Raw genomic sequence first — 20,708 nt, forward strand, 5'->3', positions numbered from 1 at the left:
GCTGGACGTTAAAAACTCTCGTTCAGTTTCTGTTTTACAGTTTTTAGCCATTAAATGTGTTCAAGGTTCCCTCGTCATCACATGGAGGGAAAATGTCTTCTTCTAATGTCCGACTGAGGGCAGGTTTCAGGCAACAAGTGGCTCACTGTTCCACCTTGTGGTACAAAGTGGTATTACGGCGCTTGCGCTACCTGGTAGCTGATAACTTTAGTGGATATCTCTGCTACACACTAAAGATTTCTTTGACAAAAACCTGAACACTGATATTTCTACACATATCGTGGAAAAGTTTAGTACATTTTTAAGTTTAAATTTTGGCTTTGGTTAGTGAGCTAATCGAACAATGTTTAGACTCTATTTTTTTATTTCTCAAATTCTTCACATTTACTCGTTTTCTCTTATGTTTTATTACTTTTTTTTTTTAAATCTTTAATTTAGTAATGTCTGGTTTTGATGCATAAAATGAAATACATTAAATGAATTAATCACAGTATATTCCACGTAAAGTCATGTAACGGTTCATTTTAAGGGTTTGTCATTTTTACAAAACAAATAATTTTCTTGGAGAAAAACAAAACATAAGTTGGGTCCAATTATATGGATTTGGGAAATTTAATTGAAAGATAAAATGTATTTGTTGTCCAGGTATTTCAGATGAAGCGTATATTTTTTTATTTGCACGCTTGCCTGTAAACATAAATTTGCAGTTTTTGACCCGAATTAGGTACTGAACACATCTGAACACATCTGAACACATCTGAACACATCTATTGGGAAAATTACATAAAGGACTGCAAATTATCTACGTAACAATATTAGGTTTATTATGTTTATACTATTTCCTCCCAAAAGGCTGTTTACTATATAATAATTATTACATTCACAGCACCTGAATGAGGTGTACATTCTTTAGAAATAAAAAATGAAACCACTGCTTCGATGCTGCTATGATTCAGCTAAAGCTCTTTATTCATTTAAAAGACATTTGGGAGACATTCTGAAACACGATAAAACCGTCGAAAGGATTTTCTCCTTTCTGTTCGCGTCAATGTCTCTGGGTCGTGTGATATTTTTTTAAGGCACGAGATAAATTAAGAAGACGAAGAAGAAAAAAAAAAAAAATAAAAAATCGACCAAAAGCTTTAAAAATGAGACGGCTTACAGACAAAACTTAGCGTTTCTCACAAAAATGAAACACAAGACGAGACGAAGAGGACGAGAGCTGGAAAAAAAAAACTAAAAACATCAGAAGACATAAACGTGTAAAATACTTTCTCGATTAACCAGTTTATCATCAACACAGAAGCTGTTTGGCTGCGCGGCCACAGACTACAAATGCCTTTATTTCATGTGTTTGATGTGTATTTGTTTACTGATATAAATCCCTTGTGAGCGAGCGGCGTAAAGTCGAAGCAGATTTTAATATGAGCACAAAGCAAAAACAAACAACAACAACAAAAAGTGTGCATGTCATTTTTCAGATAGCGTGTTGAAAATGACACGTTAAGACTGATGCCGAGCCATAAACGCAAGAAAGGTGGAACGACTCGGAGAACGATGGTCGCGGAGATTTTCACGATATTAATGACTATAAAATAAAAAGAAAAAATTCTCAATTTTCCCGCTTTTTTTTTTTTAAGCCACTACGTGTAGATTGTCTTTGGTGATTAAAAGCGTCTTTCGGGGAAGTACGGGTCTAATCTCGCAGAAAAACTTCGGTGATGGCCGACGTGGACGCATAAAGGTCGTCCATTGCAGATGTTTGTTTACGTTATAAAGCTCAAAACAAAAAAGAAAGTTGGAAGACTTTTAATTTGAAAAAATACTAGCAGGAAGTGTCGAGTTAACATTAATCGGGAAAAAAAAAGAAGAAAAGAAATGGGAAAGGTGGATCGACTTCAATTAATTAATAAATAAAATGAAATGAAAATTCACAGCATCTGGGGAGTTGCGTCTTTCATAACTATTAATTATTATAGTGATGGAATCAGTGACACGAAAAGTAAACGTGAAAAAAAGGCTAACTTGGGAACTAAAAATAAAAGTATTTTAAATATTACCTTTGGTTCTCGCTGATTTTAGGTAACATTATTAGAAATTGAGAATTTCTTTGATTGTCACTGTGTTGTTTCTCCTTCTACCACCGGAGGGCGCCACCGAGGGGGAATTTAAAGTTCTACACGTAGTCGCTTTACCTGCGAGAGAATTTAACCACTTCCTTTTTTGGCCTTTCAATTTTTCAGTTTTTTATTTATTAAAAATAAAAATAAAAATTCCTTTTGATCAATTTAGGTGACATTGAGTTCACCTGATCCCTGACAGATAAAAAAAAAAGTGCAAATATTCATATTCATCTTTTAAAACCAAAAAAAAGCAACAACAAATAACGACGGCTGTATTTCACTGTAAAACCGCAACTGTGTTGAGAAAAACTCGACAACACTTCGAGTTGTTTTCATTGGTTCATAAAAACACGTTATTACAGTGGAATAAAACCAGCGTTGTTATTGTTGTTGTTCCCAAACAATACAAACAATTCTCGTCTCTTTGGTGCGACCGTCCGCCAGAAACTCCGTCCAGAATGTTCCTCAATTAAAAGAAAAAAATTATATAAAAAAAAATAAAAAATCAAATCAAATGAAATAAAATTACAAACAATCATTTGGCCAATAAGACACACCTCCTCTCTCTCCTTGCTGCAACATACTCCATCATCATTGTACATTATTTACACAACTTGTACATTGTCGTTCTTGTGTGGAAAAAAAAAGAAGAAGAAAAATCAAAAAGACTGTAATAATTTCTTCTATAAATATGGAATACAAACTTCCATAGCAGTACGTTAATTTAATATATAGTTTTCTCTACATGTTTATACTCCCTTTAGTCACTCGCCGTCACTTGTTAAAGGGGAAGTTTGCCTTTTGCGACTGATGGGATTAAATGAGTGTAAAAAGCGGCTTCTCTCAATGCGTTTTTTTTGGTTTTTTTTTTACAGTTACATGTACTGAAAATATACATTAAACAAAAAAATACATGTCGTACTGTGGACTAAAACGGAAGTGTATAAAGTGGAAGTGTGGAGATATGATTATGATGAGGATGATGATGATGATGATGATGACGCAACATAGCGATGATTTTACAGTTGGTGCGGCTTCGACATGCCGTCTTCACTCAGCTCATACCTGCAGGACGAAAACAAAATACATATATATATTACGTATATAATATAATATTAACTTTGGCTGCATTCACAATCATAAATATCATTAATAAAAAATGTATTCAAAATCATTTGCATAAATTAAAGAAATTATAACTTTTTAAAAAATTGTTTAACAAATTCATTTTTTTTTTTTTTTTTTTTTTTTTCTGTTTGTAATTCATGCACATGGAGAAAAGGTACTTTACAAGCACATTTATATATATGTAAATGTTTTTTTTTATTATTATTATTACTAAATGTCAAAAATCTAAAGTAAAAAGATGTGAAGTACTAACCATTGTGTCCAGCCCTTAGTGATATCATCGTGAGTCAAATCCACCAAAACCTGAAGAGAAAAACAGCAACAGACTTTCTTTATATACTTTATAGATTATTTTTTTTAATTTTTTTTTTTTTTTATATGGATTCACAAGCAAGAAAATAAATGTAATTCAGTTTAGTTACAACAAGCAAATTTTAAAAGAACACCTTAAAAACACGAGACGTTATCGAACTACTTTTCCCAAAACCAGCAAATTTATCTGCCGATCTGAAGATTTTTTTTTTTTGGCAGAAACAAATATAAAGAAGTGCTGAAAGTCCGCAGCACCTTTCCCAGAAGGCCTTTGTGTTTGGAGAGCAGCCCGCCGCCGTTCTTCACCGCCACGTCCAGAGTCCGTCGGTGGAGCTCCACGAGGGAAACGCTGAACTCGAACCTGAACAACGAAGGAAGACGAAACCTCGGCTCGATCAAAAGTTAAATACGCAAAAAAAACAACAACTACGAAACGACACGGAACGGCCGAACTCACGTCTGGTCGTAAACCGGGTTGAGGGTTTTCTTGAAGGTGTGAGTTTTCCTCCGGCCCGACCTCCGTTTGTCAGGAAGCAGGTAGAGACGGACGTACGGGTCCGAGCCCTGGTCGGCGAACGCAATCAGGTTTCTGCCGAGGTCGACAAAACAACGGATGTTACTTAACGATAAAGGAATCATTTGAAGTGTGTTTTGGTATTTCAGCGCTGACCTGCAGCAGTGAACGACCACCATGAGTTTGTTCCTCTGCGAACTGTGTCGGACCGTCAGCTGGATCTCACCCAGCGGGAAATAACTGGGACCTGAACCGCTGCGCAGAGAAAGAGACGTTTTAAAACACAATCGTACAAATATTTGCAACATCAAGCTGCTTTCACAAATGTGCAAAAATTTTGTCTGGAAATTGTTTTCATTTTTAGGAAATTGTCTATTCTTCTATCGTCACGATCTGAAATGATTTAAGTAGTTTTATCAGAAAACAGGTTATTTTTTCTGCTTTATTGTTTGATGAATTACTTTTAAATATACGAGTCATCTAAACCAAATATTGTAAATTTTAGAATCAGTGACCAGATTTGTAATTTATTATTTAAATTCATCGTTTGATTCGATAGTTGTAGATTTATGGAAGCTAACAAGTCCGATTTAGCTCTTAACTCACTTGAACAATACTTTTGATTTTTATAAAGCAGAAAAAACTATTATTACAAGAAAGCCCTAAAATATTTGATTATACTGAGAAATAAATTTGATGAAATCTTAAGATTCGAAGATGATTGACAGATACTTCTGCAGCTGGTGGAGTCTCTGCTGCAGCTCCTGAACAGCGTAGGGGTTGGAGATGTCGGACGCGATGCTGGGCGTCGGCTCCTTGCCTCCAGACAGGAAGTGCTGGGAGCCCGAGATGGCCAGGTTGGACGCGCTCCTCCCGCTCTCCGCCAGGCTCGAACCTCCTCCTCCTCCTCCTCCTCCTCTGCTGCCCTGCCCCGAGTCAGCGCCGCCCGGGGACCTCGCCGACTCCTCGGCCTCCCGCCGCCGGTTCAGGAGGTCCTGGGCCGACACGGAGGCGGAGCGGGGGATGTCGGTTGACGAGGAGCAGGAGGGAGGCCTGGGGGACTCTGAGGAGACGGACGGCCGCGGGGTCGATTTGGACGAGTTGGACGAGCTGGACTTGCGGATCTGCACCGAGGACGGGGTGGAGCTGGAGGAGGAGGACGCGTCCTTGTCCATGCATAACACCTGAAATCCCAAAAATAGTATGAATAAGTGAGCTAAGCCCCCCCCCCCCCCCCCCCCCCCCCCCCTCTAAAAGTATCTTCATCCTTTTACCCGCAGAGCCATCTTCATCTTGAGGGTGCAGCTCGGTCCGGAGTTTCGAAGCGGGAAGCGCTGAGTCAGCGTCATGTCCTCGGCCTCCAGCAGGCGGGTCAGAGGAAGCGTCAACGTCCCCAACGAGCACTCGTGTTTCTCGTCCTTCACCTAAAAAAGACCCAAAAACCCCATCAGGTCACGGCTGGCGTATCCGAGACGTTTAAAATAAAACAACGCTTTTCTCACCTCCACCTCCAACTCCTGGATTTTAGGGTTGTGGATGAGGAAGGTGAAGGTTTCCTCCCACACCGGCTCGTTGGTCTTGTATTTGGTCTGGAGGAGGGACGCAGGAAGAGTCAAAGGGAAATGATGCATTTGTCTTTTTAAGGGTAGAAGCTGACATCTCAGAGCTTTTTCAAAGTTACGTTCAGTCGACGCATTAAAAAAGCAACAAGAAGATAAATGAATAAATCGGTGCGAGCGTCCGATGTGCTCTCACCTTGCTGTTGAAGGACTTGTGTCCCACCGTGAACTGGACCAACGGACTGGGATCGCTCGTCACTTTTTTACCGGACTGCAGCAGCGGAAGAAGAAAGTTTTTATAAAACAATGAAGAAAGATGAAAAGTGTGTTTTATTAACTTCTAAAAAGAAAAATTTAAAAAAAATATCATTGAAATCTGGTTGTTTTGGAAGTAAATTTACAATAATAATAATTTTTAAAAAATGCTTGCTAAAAAAATGAGGTGCAAGCTGTTTTATTTCATTTTTTCACACGTTAATCCAAATAAAAACACTTTAAAATAAACGTCCAAAATTCACATTATATTCTGAAATGTTTTTCCAACTTGGTCCTCAACAGGAAATTCTGTGTTTTGAGCATTAACATGTATTATTTTGAGCTCATACAGTGTCATTATTTATGTTGTGACTCTACTCGGGTAAAGTATTCAGAGGAAAAGTACAACAGGTAAAAAAAAAAAATCCCAAAGTCCCCCAACGTACCAGGAAGTGTAGGAAAAAAACTCCAGATTAATTTAAAAAGAAAAGATCAGAATTTAAAAAAGGGCTGAATGAATGTAGCTCGGACAGCGATGTTGTTATTTACACGTTGTTAGACACAGTTTCAGTCAACGGACACGATTAAAGGAGTTTGTTAATGATTTCAAAGCAGCAAGTCAGTAAAAAAATGGAGTCGGCCGTGGAGCAGCGCCCCCCGGTGGCCATTAAAATGAGCTTTAATATTTCATGTAAATGGGGTTGAAATATTGTCACAGAGGAGCAAAATATAATGAGACTATCAGCTGGAAAACAAGCTGATGAGTTGTATTTGTCCAGATTTTGAGATGATGTATATTTTTATATTTCTGCCTCTGTGTTCACATCATGAAAACAAATTACATTAAAATGGATTTACAGGCAGCGTTTCAATGTCTGCAGACCGTCCGCTTTGTGAGGAACTATTTTCTTCACTGGAAAGTAGTTCCACTTGTAAACTGTTCACACGGAGGTCTGACATTGTTTACGTTCGCCGTCACTGTAAATCTTTTTAAATGTAATTATTAGCGTTGAGTTGACCGTTTCAAATCCCTCGTACTTTTTTAGATTTCCACAAACAAATTGTCTCCGAGTGTCCAATCAGAAGTTAAAATCTGTCTCTAAAAAAAAACAAAAACGATTTACCAAACAAAAATAGAAACAGCAGGTTGAGAAAAAAAAAAAAAAAAATCACTCTAAACTATTAACATGAACGTTTTTCTCTGAATTTAGTCCACTGTGGCCAAAGGTGTGGACACCCTTTGTTTTTATGGTTTCCTCTATGAAAAATCTCAATAATTTCAGGCAATACTCTTTGAATTAATCGTGTTTTTCAACTTGTAGCAACAGTTGGGTTGGGTTGGGTTATAAAGCCTCGAGTTTCATGTTTTGGCCATCACCACCTTGGTTTTTTTTCGAGCAGGAAGTGACCATATAAGGTCGAGCTGGGAGGAGGAGCCAGCAGTGGATCTGACTCGATCTGATTGGGTACCTGAGAAGACTAAGCCCCGCCCATCGATAGCACAAACCTAACAGCATCGCAGGCCTATCAATCAAACAGACAAACACGGCGCTTTTTGACGCTTAATATTTAATTAAAGACGAGATTATTTTCAGATGAAGCACCAGAAAACTAATAAGGAGCGACTTTAGCTAACAACAAAGATAACTGCTGGAAAACATTTATTGACTGAGAATTTTATGAGAGAAGTTGAATGGGAGCCTTTGGAGGCTTTTTTTTTTTTTAGCCGACCTCTAGTGGCACTCGGTGGTATTGCAGCTTAAAGGCACTGGCCTCATTTTTCCAACCAGGAAGTTACTTTTACAACTCAGTGAGACGCATTTAATGTCTTCCTGAAGAGACTTTTTATTTTCCGTCAGACTGATTTATACATTAAAAACATTTATGGGTGCAAAGTTTGGTGTCCGCACACTTTTGGCCACATAGTCCCAGTGTTTCCTCTGAGGTCCCCCCCCCCCCCACCCCCCGGTGTCGGAGCGGTAATGGGTGTGCTCCGTTCGCCGTGCCGTTACCTTGATGGCCTTACTGACCGAGGCCTTCTTCAGCCCCGCTTGGTTGAACTCTAACGGATTGCGCTTTGATTTTTCCCCCCAGGGACAAGAAAGGAGAGAGAGCAAACAACACACACACACACACACACACACACACACACACACACACACACACACACACACACACACACACACACAAGCACACACACCAGCAGGTTATTTGGGAAAAGAGGAGCATGCAGGGAGGAGGAGGATGATGATGATGATGACACACCAGCACCGTCAGGATGCGCCGCACAAGGAGACAACATGGATGATCACATGGTTCATTAAACCTGGACATGAGGTTGAAACGAGAGCTCGACCAATACGGGATTCAGGCTGACATTCATATCAAATTCTTCACAGTAAAATAACTGCAACTAATTCCAGTATTATTTATTTTATTTTATTCTGCTTTGATAAAACTACAAGAAGGATTTTGCAGCATATACAAATTTTTGAAAATTTGTTGAAACAATGAAACAAAGTCAGCCAGAAGCCGATTGGTCGGACTCTTGTCAACCAAAAAAAAACACCAAATTAGATGAGGGTCAGTAAACAAAATGGAAAAGAAGAAGTAAATGGAGGTCAGAGGAAAAGGAAGCTCGGATGGGTTTATGTTGAGGTGACAAATTAGGGAATTAAAAAGCTGGTTTTTGGAGGGCGGGAGATGAAATCCACCTACAACAAACTCACTCCTGAGGAAGGAAGAAGCTCCTACAGTGTGAAGGAGTTTTTTTTTTTTTTTTTTTTTTTTTTTTTTTTTTTTTTAAACCCTTTTCCACTGCAGGAAGTAAAAAAATCATCACATAATGTGGAGCTACTGTCTCTATGTGACCACAGTTGTATTACGAGCACATGGGCTTCAACAGGAAGGACGGAGGGAAGCAATCCACAGAGAATTCAGCCTGCCTGCTCTATAAAAAAAATTTTAAAAAATCAATCAACCATCAAAAGCACATTCCTTCCTCCCAAAATACATCTCAGCTCATTGAACGGCAGCTGATCACATCGTACGATTTATCAATAAAGGTTGTGGGAACATGTTTCTGAATTCTTGACTGAACTGAAGAAATACGGTAAATTTGTCAGCAGCCTTTTTGACTTTAAGGTCAAATATATTTTATGAAAAACAAAAAAAGTGGTGACAAACTCTCAAAAAAAAACTCAAATCAAACTAGGATATAAAAACATTTTGCGAGGTCATGAACTGTAACGCTCATACGATAGCGTTACCTACAACTAAATAACATTATATTTGACTTTTTATATTGAATACGGAGTTCCTCAGGGAAGTATTGTAGGTCCTATTATCTTTTCATTATCCAGGCTCCCACTGGGAAACATCATTATTCACCCTAATAAATAATAATGAAACACAACTTTATATCTTGGTGTCACTGCAGTTCTTTACCAGTCTCACCAATAAGACCACAGTAATAGAGGAGGAAGGATGCTTTTGATGGTCTTTGGATAATAAACCCTCGTCATGTTCCTCAGCTTTGGAATCAGTCAAACTCCAACAACAACAACAAAAAAACACTCACAAATCACAATGAGTTAAAGGGAATCCAACCCATGCAGAAGAAGAGATTCATGCATTCAAAAAAAAAAAAAAAAAAATACATAATAAACCTTCTCTGCATTCTCCAAACTGAACTGTAGGATGCACGAAAACAGCCGGCGGACTCACAAACAGCGTCCTATAGAGAGAAGCCGTGTTCTCGCAAAACACCAGGCCCGCCGCCCGCCTCTCTTTTAAGTAGCCCGAGCCCAAGTTCCCCTCGAAGACGCTCTTCAGAGGGGCAAGGAGGAGAGGAAGAGGAGGAGAGGAGGAAGAGGAAGAAGAAGAAGAAGAAGAAGAAGAAGAAGAGGAGGCTGTAAAGGAGGAAGGTGACGCCTGACAGAGTTCTTGACACCGAACGAGATTTTCCGAACCACAAAAAGAAAATGAGACCCAAATCTGAACAAATATTTAAAACTACATAAAGAAGGAGAGTTTGTTGTTTTTCTAAAACAAATACAGTCAAAATGGATTTAAATCTTAAACCTCAGAGACGGTTTGTAGATGATGGACTGAAGAAGTGTTTTGCATACAAACAGCTCAGAAAAAAAAGCTGTAAAATAGTTATTATCATTCAAATTTGAGCTACTGAGCCCTAAAATAAGAATAAAAAGCTGTATCAGGATCTTATTACAGATGTAGGCCAAATTTATAAAGCTGGATCTGAGTATTTCTTTAGAGGCAAAAAACTACAAATGTGTCACTTTAACATGACATAAAAGCGTTATTGTTAAAAAAAAAAAAAAAAAAAAAAAAAAAAAAAAGCACCTTCGAGATGAGACGGAGTGAAAATAAAGGAAAGAAGTTCAGAAAAGGAGATAAAAAAATAAAAAAAACAGGCTGAAGTGAAGAAACCAAAAAGTTTGTTGAAAACGTCTTTGAGTAACGGCAGGTCGGGAAATATTAAGAAATATATTTACCACTTCTAAAAAGGCAAAAATCACATTCAATCTGTAAACTAAATAAACTAAATAAGCAAAACAAAAAGGAAAAACTGCGAATCAGCTATAAAGCTAAAAAAAAAAGCTTTTAGAAAATTCTATTTATAGATGTTCAATTTCCCGCCTTCGAGATTCTTCTTCTCTGCTTTTATTTCCTGCAAAGCGCTCGATCATCAATTATTATAACGACCTATAAACAGAGCAGCTCATAAAACAACGTGAGGATCTACTCGGTAAATGAATTGAAGAAAGTGTTTTAACTTTAATCTGATGACTAATAACAAAAAAGATAAAGACTTCCTCCGCCGCTTGGTCGGAGCAGGTTCGACTCACCGGCAGGTTTCTGGCCGAATCCAAGAAGATGACGAGCAGCGCCGACGACAGGCCGTCGTTGGCTTGACCGCGATCCGCTTTGATGCTCGTCAGCACCTGAGAGGGAAGAGAGGAGATTAAAAAAAAAAAAAGACGTCTTCGAAGGCTTCTTGGGACAGATGTTGGGTTCACGCCGTCTCGAACCTGGTCCAGCTTGTCCGGCGTGTGCAGCGGAGACAACCACTCCAGTTTGAGGTGCAGCTTCCCGGTCGGCACGTCGTCCAGCGCGAACCACTGAGGAGGAAGAAATGTTCGTTCTTAATGTCAGTAATATTCATATTTTCCGTTTTTCTATCTTCTGTCGGACAAAAAAAAAGTCAAATTCGGTGTGCAAAATTATATTTTTGGGTCGTTTTCACTGTTATAAACATCAGTTTTATTATCAGTGATTTCTGAAGCACAACAGTGATTTATTGTTTATTAAGAATTACTCAAGAAATTCAATATTTATAAAAGATGAAGATGTTATAAATATTTTGTAATTGTTGTTCATACATGATCAAATATTGTTATAAAAATGGTCTTTTTTACTATTTAAATTCAATGTTAACTTTTCTTTTAACAATAAGAACAGACGTGTATATGTGCATATATGTATATCATTGAATAAACTTGTGAATTATTGTCTTTTTTTTAACATATTTTTACTTACTTTGTTTTAAAAACATTTTATTTTGTTTTGTTTAAAATCTATTTTGTTTATTTTTACATAATGTGAGCAAAAATGTGATGGATCAATAAAAAAAGGGAAAAAATACAAAAAAATTCAATATCTAAAGAAAAAAATAATAATAATTCAAATTTAAAAAGTGGTTAGTAGAAAATCAAAAAAGTTTCCCTGACAGGTGATGTCATTAAAATGCTGCAATCATCAAACAGGAAATGACTGACTGATGCGTTTTTACACTCAAATGTTCCTGAAAACTCAGAGACGCAGATCACCTCATCGATTTTCTGTTCCTTCTGGAGCTCGGCAATGTCGATCATCAGGCTGAAAAACAAATCAGAAACAACATAATAACAAACGATTATTTACAAGAACATATTTCTGCAATATTGTTCTGTAAGTCGTGAAGATTTGAGTCCTGAAAGCAGCAGCGCTACCTTCCCAGGAAGTCGTCTTTATCCGTGTCTTCATCGAACAGCTCGACCTCCAGATTCTGTGCCGAGTGATCGTAAACCAAAGCCTGAAAACCAGAATAAATAGTATACCACAAAAATGAGTAAAAAGCTGAAATACACCCTGAAAAAGGCTCTTGGAGAGATTTTATTTTGGATTGTGATCAAATTTTGTCTGAGATTTGAACCTAAAAAAATAATAAAAAAAAATTAAAAAAAAATCACTTATTTTTTGATTTTCCATTTCTTTAACATCTAAAAAGTAAAACTTAAAATCTTTTTATATTTATGCAATTTTTTTTGTTATCTTCTAAAAGAGCAAGTGTAAAACTGTTAAATAGTAAAAAGTGGATGGTGGTTAGTTGTTATAATGCTGCAGCCATTAGAAACGTTCTTTATCGTAATTAAACCGATGCTGTCGCTGTGTGAAAAATAATATATCAAAGAAATTCAAGTTAAAAAAATATATATAGTAAATGAACTTCCTGTTCCTGGAATCCGGACTCACCTCGTACACTTCGTTCCATTTCGGATTGACGGTCTCGTGGATGACTTTGCTCTGGAAGAGCTGCGTCCCGACCTGGACGACTCCGTACGGGTCCGACTTGCCTTTGATGAGGCCGCCCAGGAACTTGTCTTTCCCCGGCAGGTCCTGGGCCTCCATCAAGTGGATCCTCAGGATGCCCTGGTGAGGAGGAGGCAGCGATGATGGAGGAAGAAAGGTGTGTGTGTGTGTGTGTGTGTGTGTGTGTGTGTGTGTGTGTGTGTGTGTGTGTGTGTGTTACCTTCGGCACCGGGAAGCGGAGCTGGGCCAGCTGGGCCTCTCCCACCAGAGGGATGGTGATGCGGTTGGGCAGCACCACGAAGCTGTAGATGATGTCCTGGATGATGTTGTCACACAGGCCACTGAGACAGGAAGAGAGAGAGAGGGAGGGGAGGTAGAGGAAACAAGACCGGTGAATTGTTTTTAATCTGCATTTCCCCTCTTTGTCCTCTAGATGGCAGCAGCGCCCCGCAGCACGGCAGGAACAAATCCCTTCTGGAAGCAACTGCTTCTGGGTCAGTTTTTGCACAGGGATTTCAACACCTATGTAAAGATGGTACAAAAAGGAGCTCTCTGTGTGTGTGTGTGTGTGTGTGTGTGTGTGTGTGTGTGTGTGTGTGTGTGTGTGTGTGTGTGTGTGTGTGTGTGTGTGTGACATAAATGCTGTTATTCAAACAGAAGGCAGTTAAAAAAATTTAAAAAAAGGTGACCAGGTTTTCCTGCTGTTTCAGGGCAAAAATGCAAATTGTCACTGAGGAAACCTGAGTGCCCTCACACACACACACACACACACACACACACACACACACACACACACACACACACACACACACACACACACACACACAGGAAGACGAGGGTGGGGCGAGTGCAGATCTGTAGCTGAATGACACACACACACACGATTTCCTTTAAACTGGTAGAACCAGGAAAGCTACATTTCACAGGGTGGAGTCTGGTGTAAACCGCAGTGAGTTTCTCTGCTGCAGACAAACAGTAAGCTGACAGGAAACATCAACGATAATACAGTTAGCAGCGAGCTAACAGTCATCCGGGCGATGGGTGGGGGTTGAGGTGTGGGGGGGGAGGTTAACCACCTTCAAGGTTACGTTTCAGGCTCTCTTGTTGTTGTTATTGATGTGCGTGTAAACTGGGCTCGTAAACAAAAAACTGGAAGTGCAATAAAACATCAATAAGACTTCTGAAAACAGGTCTTCTTGAATCTTCTTTTCTAATGAATGAGGGATTATTTTCAGATGGACCTCCAGAAAACTAATAAGAAGGAGTGACTTTAGCTAACAACACCGAGATAACTGATGGACACATTTTATTCACTTTGGATTTGATGAGAGAAGTTGAATGGGAGTCTATGGAGCCGGAGGCTTTTTGGAGCCGACCTCTAGTGGCACTCGCTGGTATTGCAGCTGAAGACACTTCTGGATCGGAACCATTTTACAGACCTGAAGCTACAAACTCTTTTATATCCACACTTAACAGCATTGTGCTGTACGTTGCCGTAAAACTCAGATTCTTCACTTTTTAGTTGCAGAAAATGTACAATTTTTAAGTCATTACAGCATTTAAGAATAGTTTGAGTTTGGAAATGTTGCGGTGGAACAAAAGAAAGAAGGTGCCGGCCAATAAAGTTAACTAACTGGCTCATAAAAAACAAAAAAATCCAGCCAAAAACGAAAGCATGTGGAGCGATGAAGCTTTCAGTGTCTGCATTTTTTCCTGCCGAAACGTCCTTCCCACTCTGCAAAAGGTTTTATATGGAATAAAAAGGCTCCGTCCATCCAGAAGATCAACGAAATCACTAACAGGAGTCGTGTGTGGAAACGCTTCTCCCACAACGTAACACCACATCTCCGTCTGCGGCTCTCCTCTCGTAATCGGGTTTCTAAAAATACCGGCACTCAGCGGGGAAAAGTAAAAGTCATAATCCATCCTGTGATGTGGAGGTTAATGTGACGGGTTTCAGCAGCAGAGGCCGAGAGTCGCGGCGGGATCGGACTCTCTTCAAAAGCTTCATTTTCTCATCACGACGAGCGGCCGGGACTCGAAAGGGCTCGGCGGCTTTTTCAGTTTCAGAGCCGGGAGATTTTAGGACAAAAGAATTAAAACTGTAGAAGAAGCTGCAGTTTTTTTTCTGTTGAAATGTTATAAAACATTTTTTTTTTAACTGTAAATCAGTCAATCAAATGTTAATAGGTACAAATTACCAACATTTAAAACAAATACACTTCAGAGTTAATGTGATTTTTAAGCTGTATTTATTCTTTTTATAAAAGACGTTGACTTTGGACTGCAAACTGTTTTTGCAACTTTTTTAGCTTTAAATTAGCATTCAGTATTTTTTTATGTGCAAATATATATTAAAAAAAAATCCCCTGCACAGGCTGTGTTGTGTTTAATGTTACACATCATAATTGGCACAAATTGAAAATCAACCAGGCAGTTGGGAAAATACGAACCGTGGATCTGAATGAAGCATTTCAAGATGTGCTGTATGAATGCGTTTCCTCAAACTAACGTTTTCACAACCAATGAATATTTATGAATCTATAATTCCCAAAATAAATTGTAATAATTGACTTCGTGAGCTATTAAATTTATCATCTCTGTCTTTTAATTTGAACGAGGATTTTAAATTAGCAACGTCTCGGTAACGTGTCCTTTGCTTTCACCGACAGGCAGGTTGCAGTTGAAGCCCGCTGACACCATAATAACACTTTAAATATTCCCATAATGCATTGCTTCTCCTCTACTTTTCATATGACAGATGGAGAAATAAAGTTTACCTGAATAAAATGCTAATAATGACACGCTGAGATCAAAACATATGGCAGTTTCTACATGTGGGAAGCCACCTGGTCATGAATATCAAAGACAGGTGTGTGTGTGTGTGTGTGTGTGTGTGTGTGTGTGTGTGTGTGTGTGTGTGTGTGTGTGTGTGTGTGTGTGTGTGTGTGTGTCTTTTGATGACACAGTAAACTGAATAATTCCAATTAAAAGCAGCGGCTGCACAAACAGCAATAAAAGTCATGCAAATAGACCGACTACACCTCGTTCAGACAGATGAAATCTCCAGAGGTTCTGGTTCTGAACCGGTCCGGCCTCAGGACCAACATTTTGCATTAAGTCATTAAAATGCAACCCAAATTTAATTTTTCTTTTTTCTAAATTCAAAAAAACAAGTATAACCTCTAAAATCCAAACAAAAAGCACTGGTTCGACAATCCTCCAGCAGACTTTCAAAAATGTTTACAGACTAAAAGTTATTTTAGTTATTTACTTACTTGACACCAGGAATGTCCAACATGTTTGTAAGTCCCGTCCAGTTGATGTCCAGCAGCTGAAAGACAGAAAAAGAAGTGAGGATTTAGATTCAGATAAAAGAAAAGAGACAAAACTTGATCTCTGCTCCGACAAACTTGTTCCTGTTAACGATAAAAAGATTTTTTTTAAAAACTCTGCAAAATTTAGACATTTTCAGACTTGAGTTTTGGAAGATTGACCAAGTTTTGTGTAAAATTTGTCCCCAGAAGTGTCATATTTGAAATTCCCCGACTTTTCCCTGAATTTCACCGACTAAAAAGCAGAATTTTAATGACCTGTAATAAATGGAAAAACCAGGACAAAACTTTACAATTTAGTTTTTCCATCGTCGACTCTTGACACTCTTTGAAGTCGTCATTTTGCAAGAAAAAAAGCTTCTTTCCCGCTCACGAAATACGGAAAAACGTGAAATAGAAAATAATAAATGTTTATAAACGGCAACTAAAATTTAAATGTGCCTGATTTTCTTTTTCATACAACCTTTATTTGTACTCGAGAATTGAGGTTGACTCTTCATTTACGACGACATCGTGTCATTTACAGAGCAAAAGAACAAATAAAAACACCGTTGAGCTTCTAGTTAAACATTTAACTGTCAGGTGAAGGAAGATGAACCTGAAAGATGAATTAAAATCTACAAAAACATAAAATAAGAAGCATTAAAGTATACGTTATGTAGTTTGAGTGTAAAACCACAGTTATATAAAACGATTACAAGAACGGGTTTGGAGATTTTAAAAATCACGCTTCAGGAAATGAGTGAATGGAGTGAAGTGGATTCGATTTTTGTATTTTTATTCTGGTATAAATGACGAGCAGACCATAATCCTTAAAAGCAGGACGCCGCTGTTGTACGAGCTGGATGATGAAACCCAACACTGCAGGCGGCAACACGTTCCCTTTTTCTTTCCTTCTTTTTTTTTACACGGGTCTGAATACGAACAACTGGGATCCTAACCTGGTTTTCTGTCCCAGTTAACGAGGCCGGGACTTCAAACTGGGTTACCTGAGGAACCGGATCGGGAGGAGCTTTAACATGACACATTCCTGACACGCCCCTGTCACGTCCTGGTCGGTAGGTTTTAAAATATATTATAGATAGATAATATATTTTAAAAAAATAGCTCGTCCAAATATGGTCACTTCCGGCTCCAAAATATTGACTACAAAACCGAAACCGTAAATCTTGTGGACAGTTGTTTTTTTCTTAAAGTAGGTTATCGCCTGACTGAATAACAGGTGCCCGTTTTCAGGGTTTTAACATATATGTGGATTTTAAAGTGGAAATAGACTAATTCATTACGTATTATTAGGATATTATGGAGGTCTGCGCACACGAGTCGGCAGTGTGTGTGTGTGTGTGTGTGTGTGTGTGTGTGTGTGTGTGTGTGTGTGTCTGAGATTAAGAGTGACTGCGAAGCTGAAAAAGGTTATAAAAGCGGCTTAAAATGTCAAATGCTGGAAGCCGGCAGTGCCGCTGCAGCAGATGAAGAGCAGAGAAGTGTACGAGCAAAGCCGCGGAAAATACAGCTGTTCTCATTGTTAAATCAGACGATAGATAACATATAAAAAATAACGTTAAACTGGTGAACTTTCCTTTATAAATTATTACTCAGTGCAGTGGAGCAGACGTGCAACTTTCTGTGGCCTAGTTGGCACGTAGACCGCAGCAGACCATTGGTACAGGAAGAGAATAAATGCAGCGGGGGCGGGAGGGGTGGTGGTGGTGGTGGTGGGCGGGGGGGGAGGGGGAGGAGGACTGACTCACTAGCTAAAGTAATGTCATTACATAAGAGACTAAAATGACTGAGAAAAACTGCTTTATTTGATTATTATCTATTTTAGCACCCAAACTGAGTCAAAGCTTGGCTAACTTTTGTTTGTATGAAGGTTTCTTTCTTAAAGTGCAATACCATTGAGGGCCACTAGGGGCTCCAATAGACTTCCATTCAAAAAGCATCAACTTCTCTCATGAAATACAAAAGTCAATAAATGTTCTCCGCAAGTTTTTATGGTGTCATTAGCTAAACTCCCTCCTTGTGATCATAGGTGGGCGGGGCATAGTGTCCTCATGTTCTCAGTTAGCTCCACCCTTTGCACTTCCAAATATGGTAAAAAAAGAAAACTATGGCAACTGCCAAACTGCCAAATCAACGGGTGACATCATGCCAATGTTAGTCATTTGGTATGAGTATAGTTACCACAGAGCGTGTAACTATAAGGTTTGTTGTTCCTTTTGATTATCAGGACAGCAAATCAGATCGGGGACAAAATGCACCTAAAAACAACAAATGAAAACCCTTCTTCTAAATGGAGCCTGATTTGTACACAACAGAAGTGTAAGCTGGCAGAGCTTCAACCTGCCGGCAGCCAAAGTGGCCAGATGTTCAAATAATGCATAACTGCAGGTAAACAAAAAATACACAACGCCCGGTATGTGACAGCAATGTGAAGCAATGCAGCATGACAATGCACCATTGTTCAGTCAGCTCAGGACAACGTCAGGTGTTTATTGTGTTGAAACACTGCAAGATTTAATCCGCATGACTCATCCTGAACTCCTGTTCTCATCACGTGTAATTACATGCATGCTTTCTTCCTGAATTTTTAAATTGTTGCTCCATTTTGAAACCTCCCAGTCACTCAGGGCAACGAGCTAAACTCTCACCAGGCTCCAGACCTGATTTATGACTTACTACAGTTAAATTATCTGGGTGAAAAAAACATCAGTAACATCTGCAAATTGTTTATTATCATAAAAAACTTCAACTTTTTTTTACAAAAGCATCTTTGCAAGAAGTGACACAGATCATGTGCAGGAAAACAACCAACTTCCTATTCAGGGAAATGTTGATTGATGAGATTCGACCTCAAACTCTGCAGCTGGAGAGCAATTTTAAAAAGTAGGTTAATGCGTGACAAAGAGGAAACGTCTCTTAATTCACGTTCTTTTACATGAACGTTGTCGACTCTTCGTGTCCGGATATAAAACCACAACTGATTCAAGCTCTTGTGTGTCAAACTGCTTCAAGACTTTAAGATTTTACAGCTGCTTGCAAAAACTATGTTTTTCTGGTTGTGGTGAAATGTGATTATTTTTTTTTCTGCAATCCAGTCAAAAAGCTAAATATTCTCCGTTTTTTAGGTTTTTAAAAGGTGAAGATTGGCAGCTTTTCTTAGTCACACCAGAGGTGGACTTTCCCACAGTTCACAGCGAAAATGGTGACGTATATAAAAGAAAAACGTGGTTGTCCTGAAATCACAACAAAATGAAACCACAAAATAAACCAAGCATGGATGGTGTTTGAAAATAAATCCACCAGCCAACATTTTCATGGACTAGATGGTTCATTTATAATCTGCACATCAGTCGATACTAAAAACAAATTAATGATCAGCCCGATAGACTGACAGTGCAGGGTAACAGCAGTGATGTCATTTCCTTTGTGGAAAAGATGTTGAAAGGAAGAGGTGGCATTTAAAAAAAAAAAAAAAAAGCAGCTTGTTGAGTGAAACTCAACCCAGAAGTTTTTGAAGCTTTTGAGGGTAATTTTTGTTTTCCCTCTGGGTGATGGTATCAAAGCCTGAATCGGGAAGATAAAACCGTGTTTGAGGACAGGAAGGAAGACGGCAGTCAGGAGAAGGAGGAATGCACCGATGTGGGATGATCTGCAGCGTCGGCAGCGTTCAGGAAGAAACCAAATAAAAAACCGTTGGTCTCGGTAGAAACCGGAGAGCAGCAGCCGGGTCAAGATCAGGAAAATACATACGGGACGAGGTCGATGATGTCACTGACTACGTATGTACAGGTTTAGAAATGTTATTGTATCAATATTTAAGCTGGAGAGGATTTTTTTTATTTTATTTTGTTTAATTCTCTATAAAATATATATATACACAGCTGTAAAAGTAGAAGAAAAGGAAAAGTAGTTGACTTTTTTTTATTATTTGACTGCATAAGTTGCTGAAACTGAAATAAAAACTAAGTTTTTGTATTTTAAGTGTTTGGTTTTTTTGCAAAACATTTGAACTTCTTGCTCCATAGTTTTGGCATTTTGGCACACTGTCAAAGCCTGAGGTCAGAGGTCGCGGTACTCACGGGTTTCTTGAGGAAGAAGACGGACAGGGCTCCGATCAGAGGCATGTCGCCCAGCAGCGGCTCCATCACCACACGCATCACCCCGTGAAGCTGCAAGAAAAAAAAACACACAAAAAAAAACACAACATCATGAGTCAGCGTTCTGTCCGCTGTCAGTCTTTTAAACATGTTAACTTTTGACTGGTTCATAGAACTTCATCAGATCAGCTGCTTTTCTTTCTTTGGTTCCTGCTGTGAGTCAGACTACATGTGGATCCTTTTTTTTAATTTTTTTTTTAACGGTGTGCAGAAGGCAGGACGAACCAGAAACTGACTCGAGTGATTCACAGAGGAAAAATACAAAAGACAAAAAGGTCGGGATCATCTTGTTCTTTCGTCCTCATTAGAAGGGTTGGGCAACAGAAACTATATGTTTTGCTCTAATATTATTTAAGAAAAATAATAGATGCTAGACAGATAATTCAAAGAATAATTTGTGCAGGTTGATGCATTTTTCATGCCAGTGTCTCCCCCCCCTTCGTAGCTCTGCAGTGACTCAGACTTCAGACATGCAGACTTGCCCGTCTGCAGCACCAAATTTGGTCGCGGCTCGCTCTGAGTAATCAAACACCAACGTTTACTCATCAAAACGGGCGCAGAGGAAAGATGGGAGATAGCCTTGTGTACGCCTCTACTGTGGCCCGAAGGAAGAAGAGGAGGCTCTGATAATCACGCTCGGCGAGATAATGCTCCATCAGAGGAGAAGATGTCGCTTTCAAATGAAAGACAGAAAAAAAAAAGAGGAAAAGCGTATGAGTCATGATTCA

General features: G+C 38.9%; 1 protein-coding gene across 4 annotated transcripts in view; it reads right to left on the bottom strand.

The window, feature by feature from the left end:
• Positions 1 to 940: 940 nt before the first annotated feature.
• esyt2a (extended synaptotagmin-like protein 2a) overlaps positions 941 to 20,708 on the bottom strand; it is a 33,680-nt gene continuing 13,912 nt past the window's right edge. The window contains exons 7-25 of one of the 4 annotated variants that reach the window (XM_069175408.1): positions 19,903 to 19,992; positions 15,764 to 15,819; positions 12,706 to 12,826; positions 12,429 to 12,605; positions 11,906 to 11,988; positions 11,744 to 11,792; positions 10,946 to 11,035; positions 10,763 to 10,858; positions 9,618 to 9,719; positions 7,904 to 7,966; positions 5,833 to 5,907; positions 5,580 to 5,666; positions 5,352 to 5,501; positions 4,810 to 5,261; positions 4,234 to 4,332; positions 4,021 to 4,152; positions 3,819 to 3,924; positions 3,505 to 3,554; positions 941 to 3,188 (exon numbers count right to left, since the gene is read on the bottom strand). In XM_069175408.1, coding sequence (XP_069031509.1) covers positions 3,143 to 3,188; positions 3,505 to 3,554; positions 3,819 to 3,924; positions 4,021 to 4,152; positions 4,234 to 4,332; positions 4,810 to 5,261; positions 5,352 to 5,501; positions 5,580 to 5,666; positions 5,833 to 5,907; positions 7,904 to 7,966; positions 9,618 to 9,719; positions 10,763 to 10,858; positions 10,946 to 11,035; positions 11,744 to 11,792; positions 11,906 to 11,988; positions 12,429 to 12,605; positions 12,706 to 12,826; positions 15,764 to 15,819; positions 19,903 to 19,992 — 2,124 coding nt within the window. In that variant the 3' untranslated portion in view covers positions 941 to 3,142. The remainder of the gene's footprint in view (positions 3,189 to 3,504; positions 3,555 to 3,818; positions 3,925 to 4,020; positions 4,153 to 4,233; positions 4,333 to 4,809; positions 5,262 to 5,351; positions 5,502 to 5,579; positions 5,667 to 5,832; positions 5,908 to 7,903; positions 7,967 to 9,617; positions 9,720 to 10,762; positions 10,859 to 10,945; positions 11,036 to 11,743; positions 11,793 to 11,905; positions 11,989 to 12,428; positions 12,606 to 12,705; positions 12,827 to 15,763; positions 15,820 to 19,902; positions 19,993 to 20,708) is intronic. The other 3 variants (XM_069175410.1, XM_069175409.1, XM_069175411.1) reach the window with 3 other exon arrangements.

This window comes from Embiotoca jacksoni, unplaced genomic scaffold, assembly GCF_022577435.1.
Source record: "Embiotoca jacksoni isolate LCO1_2020_lvr unplaced genomic scaffold, fEmbJac1.0.p SCAF_67, whole genome shotgun sequence".
In the NCBI taxonomy this organism is placed as follows: Eukaryota; Metazoa; Chordata; class Actinopteri; family Embiotocidae; genus Embiotoca; species Embiotoca jacksoni.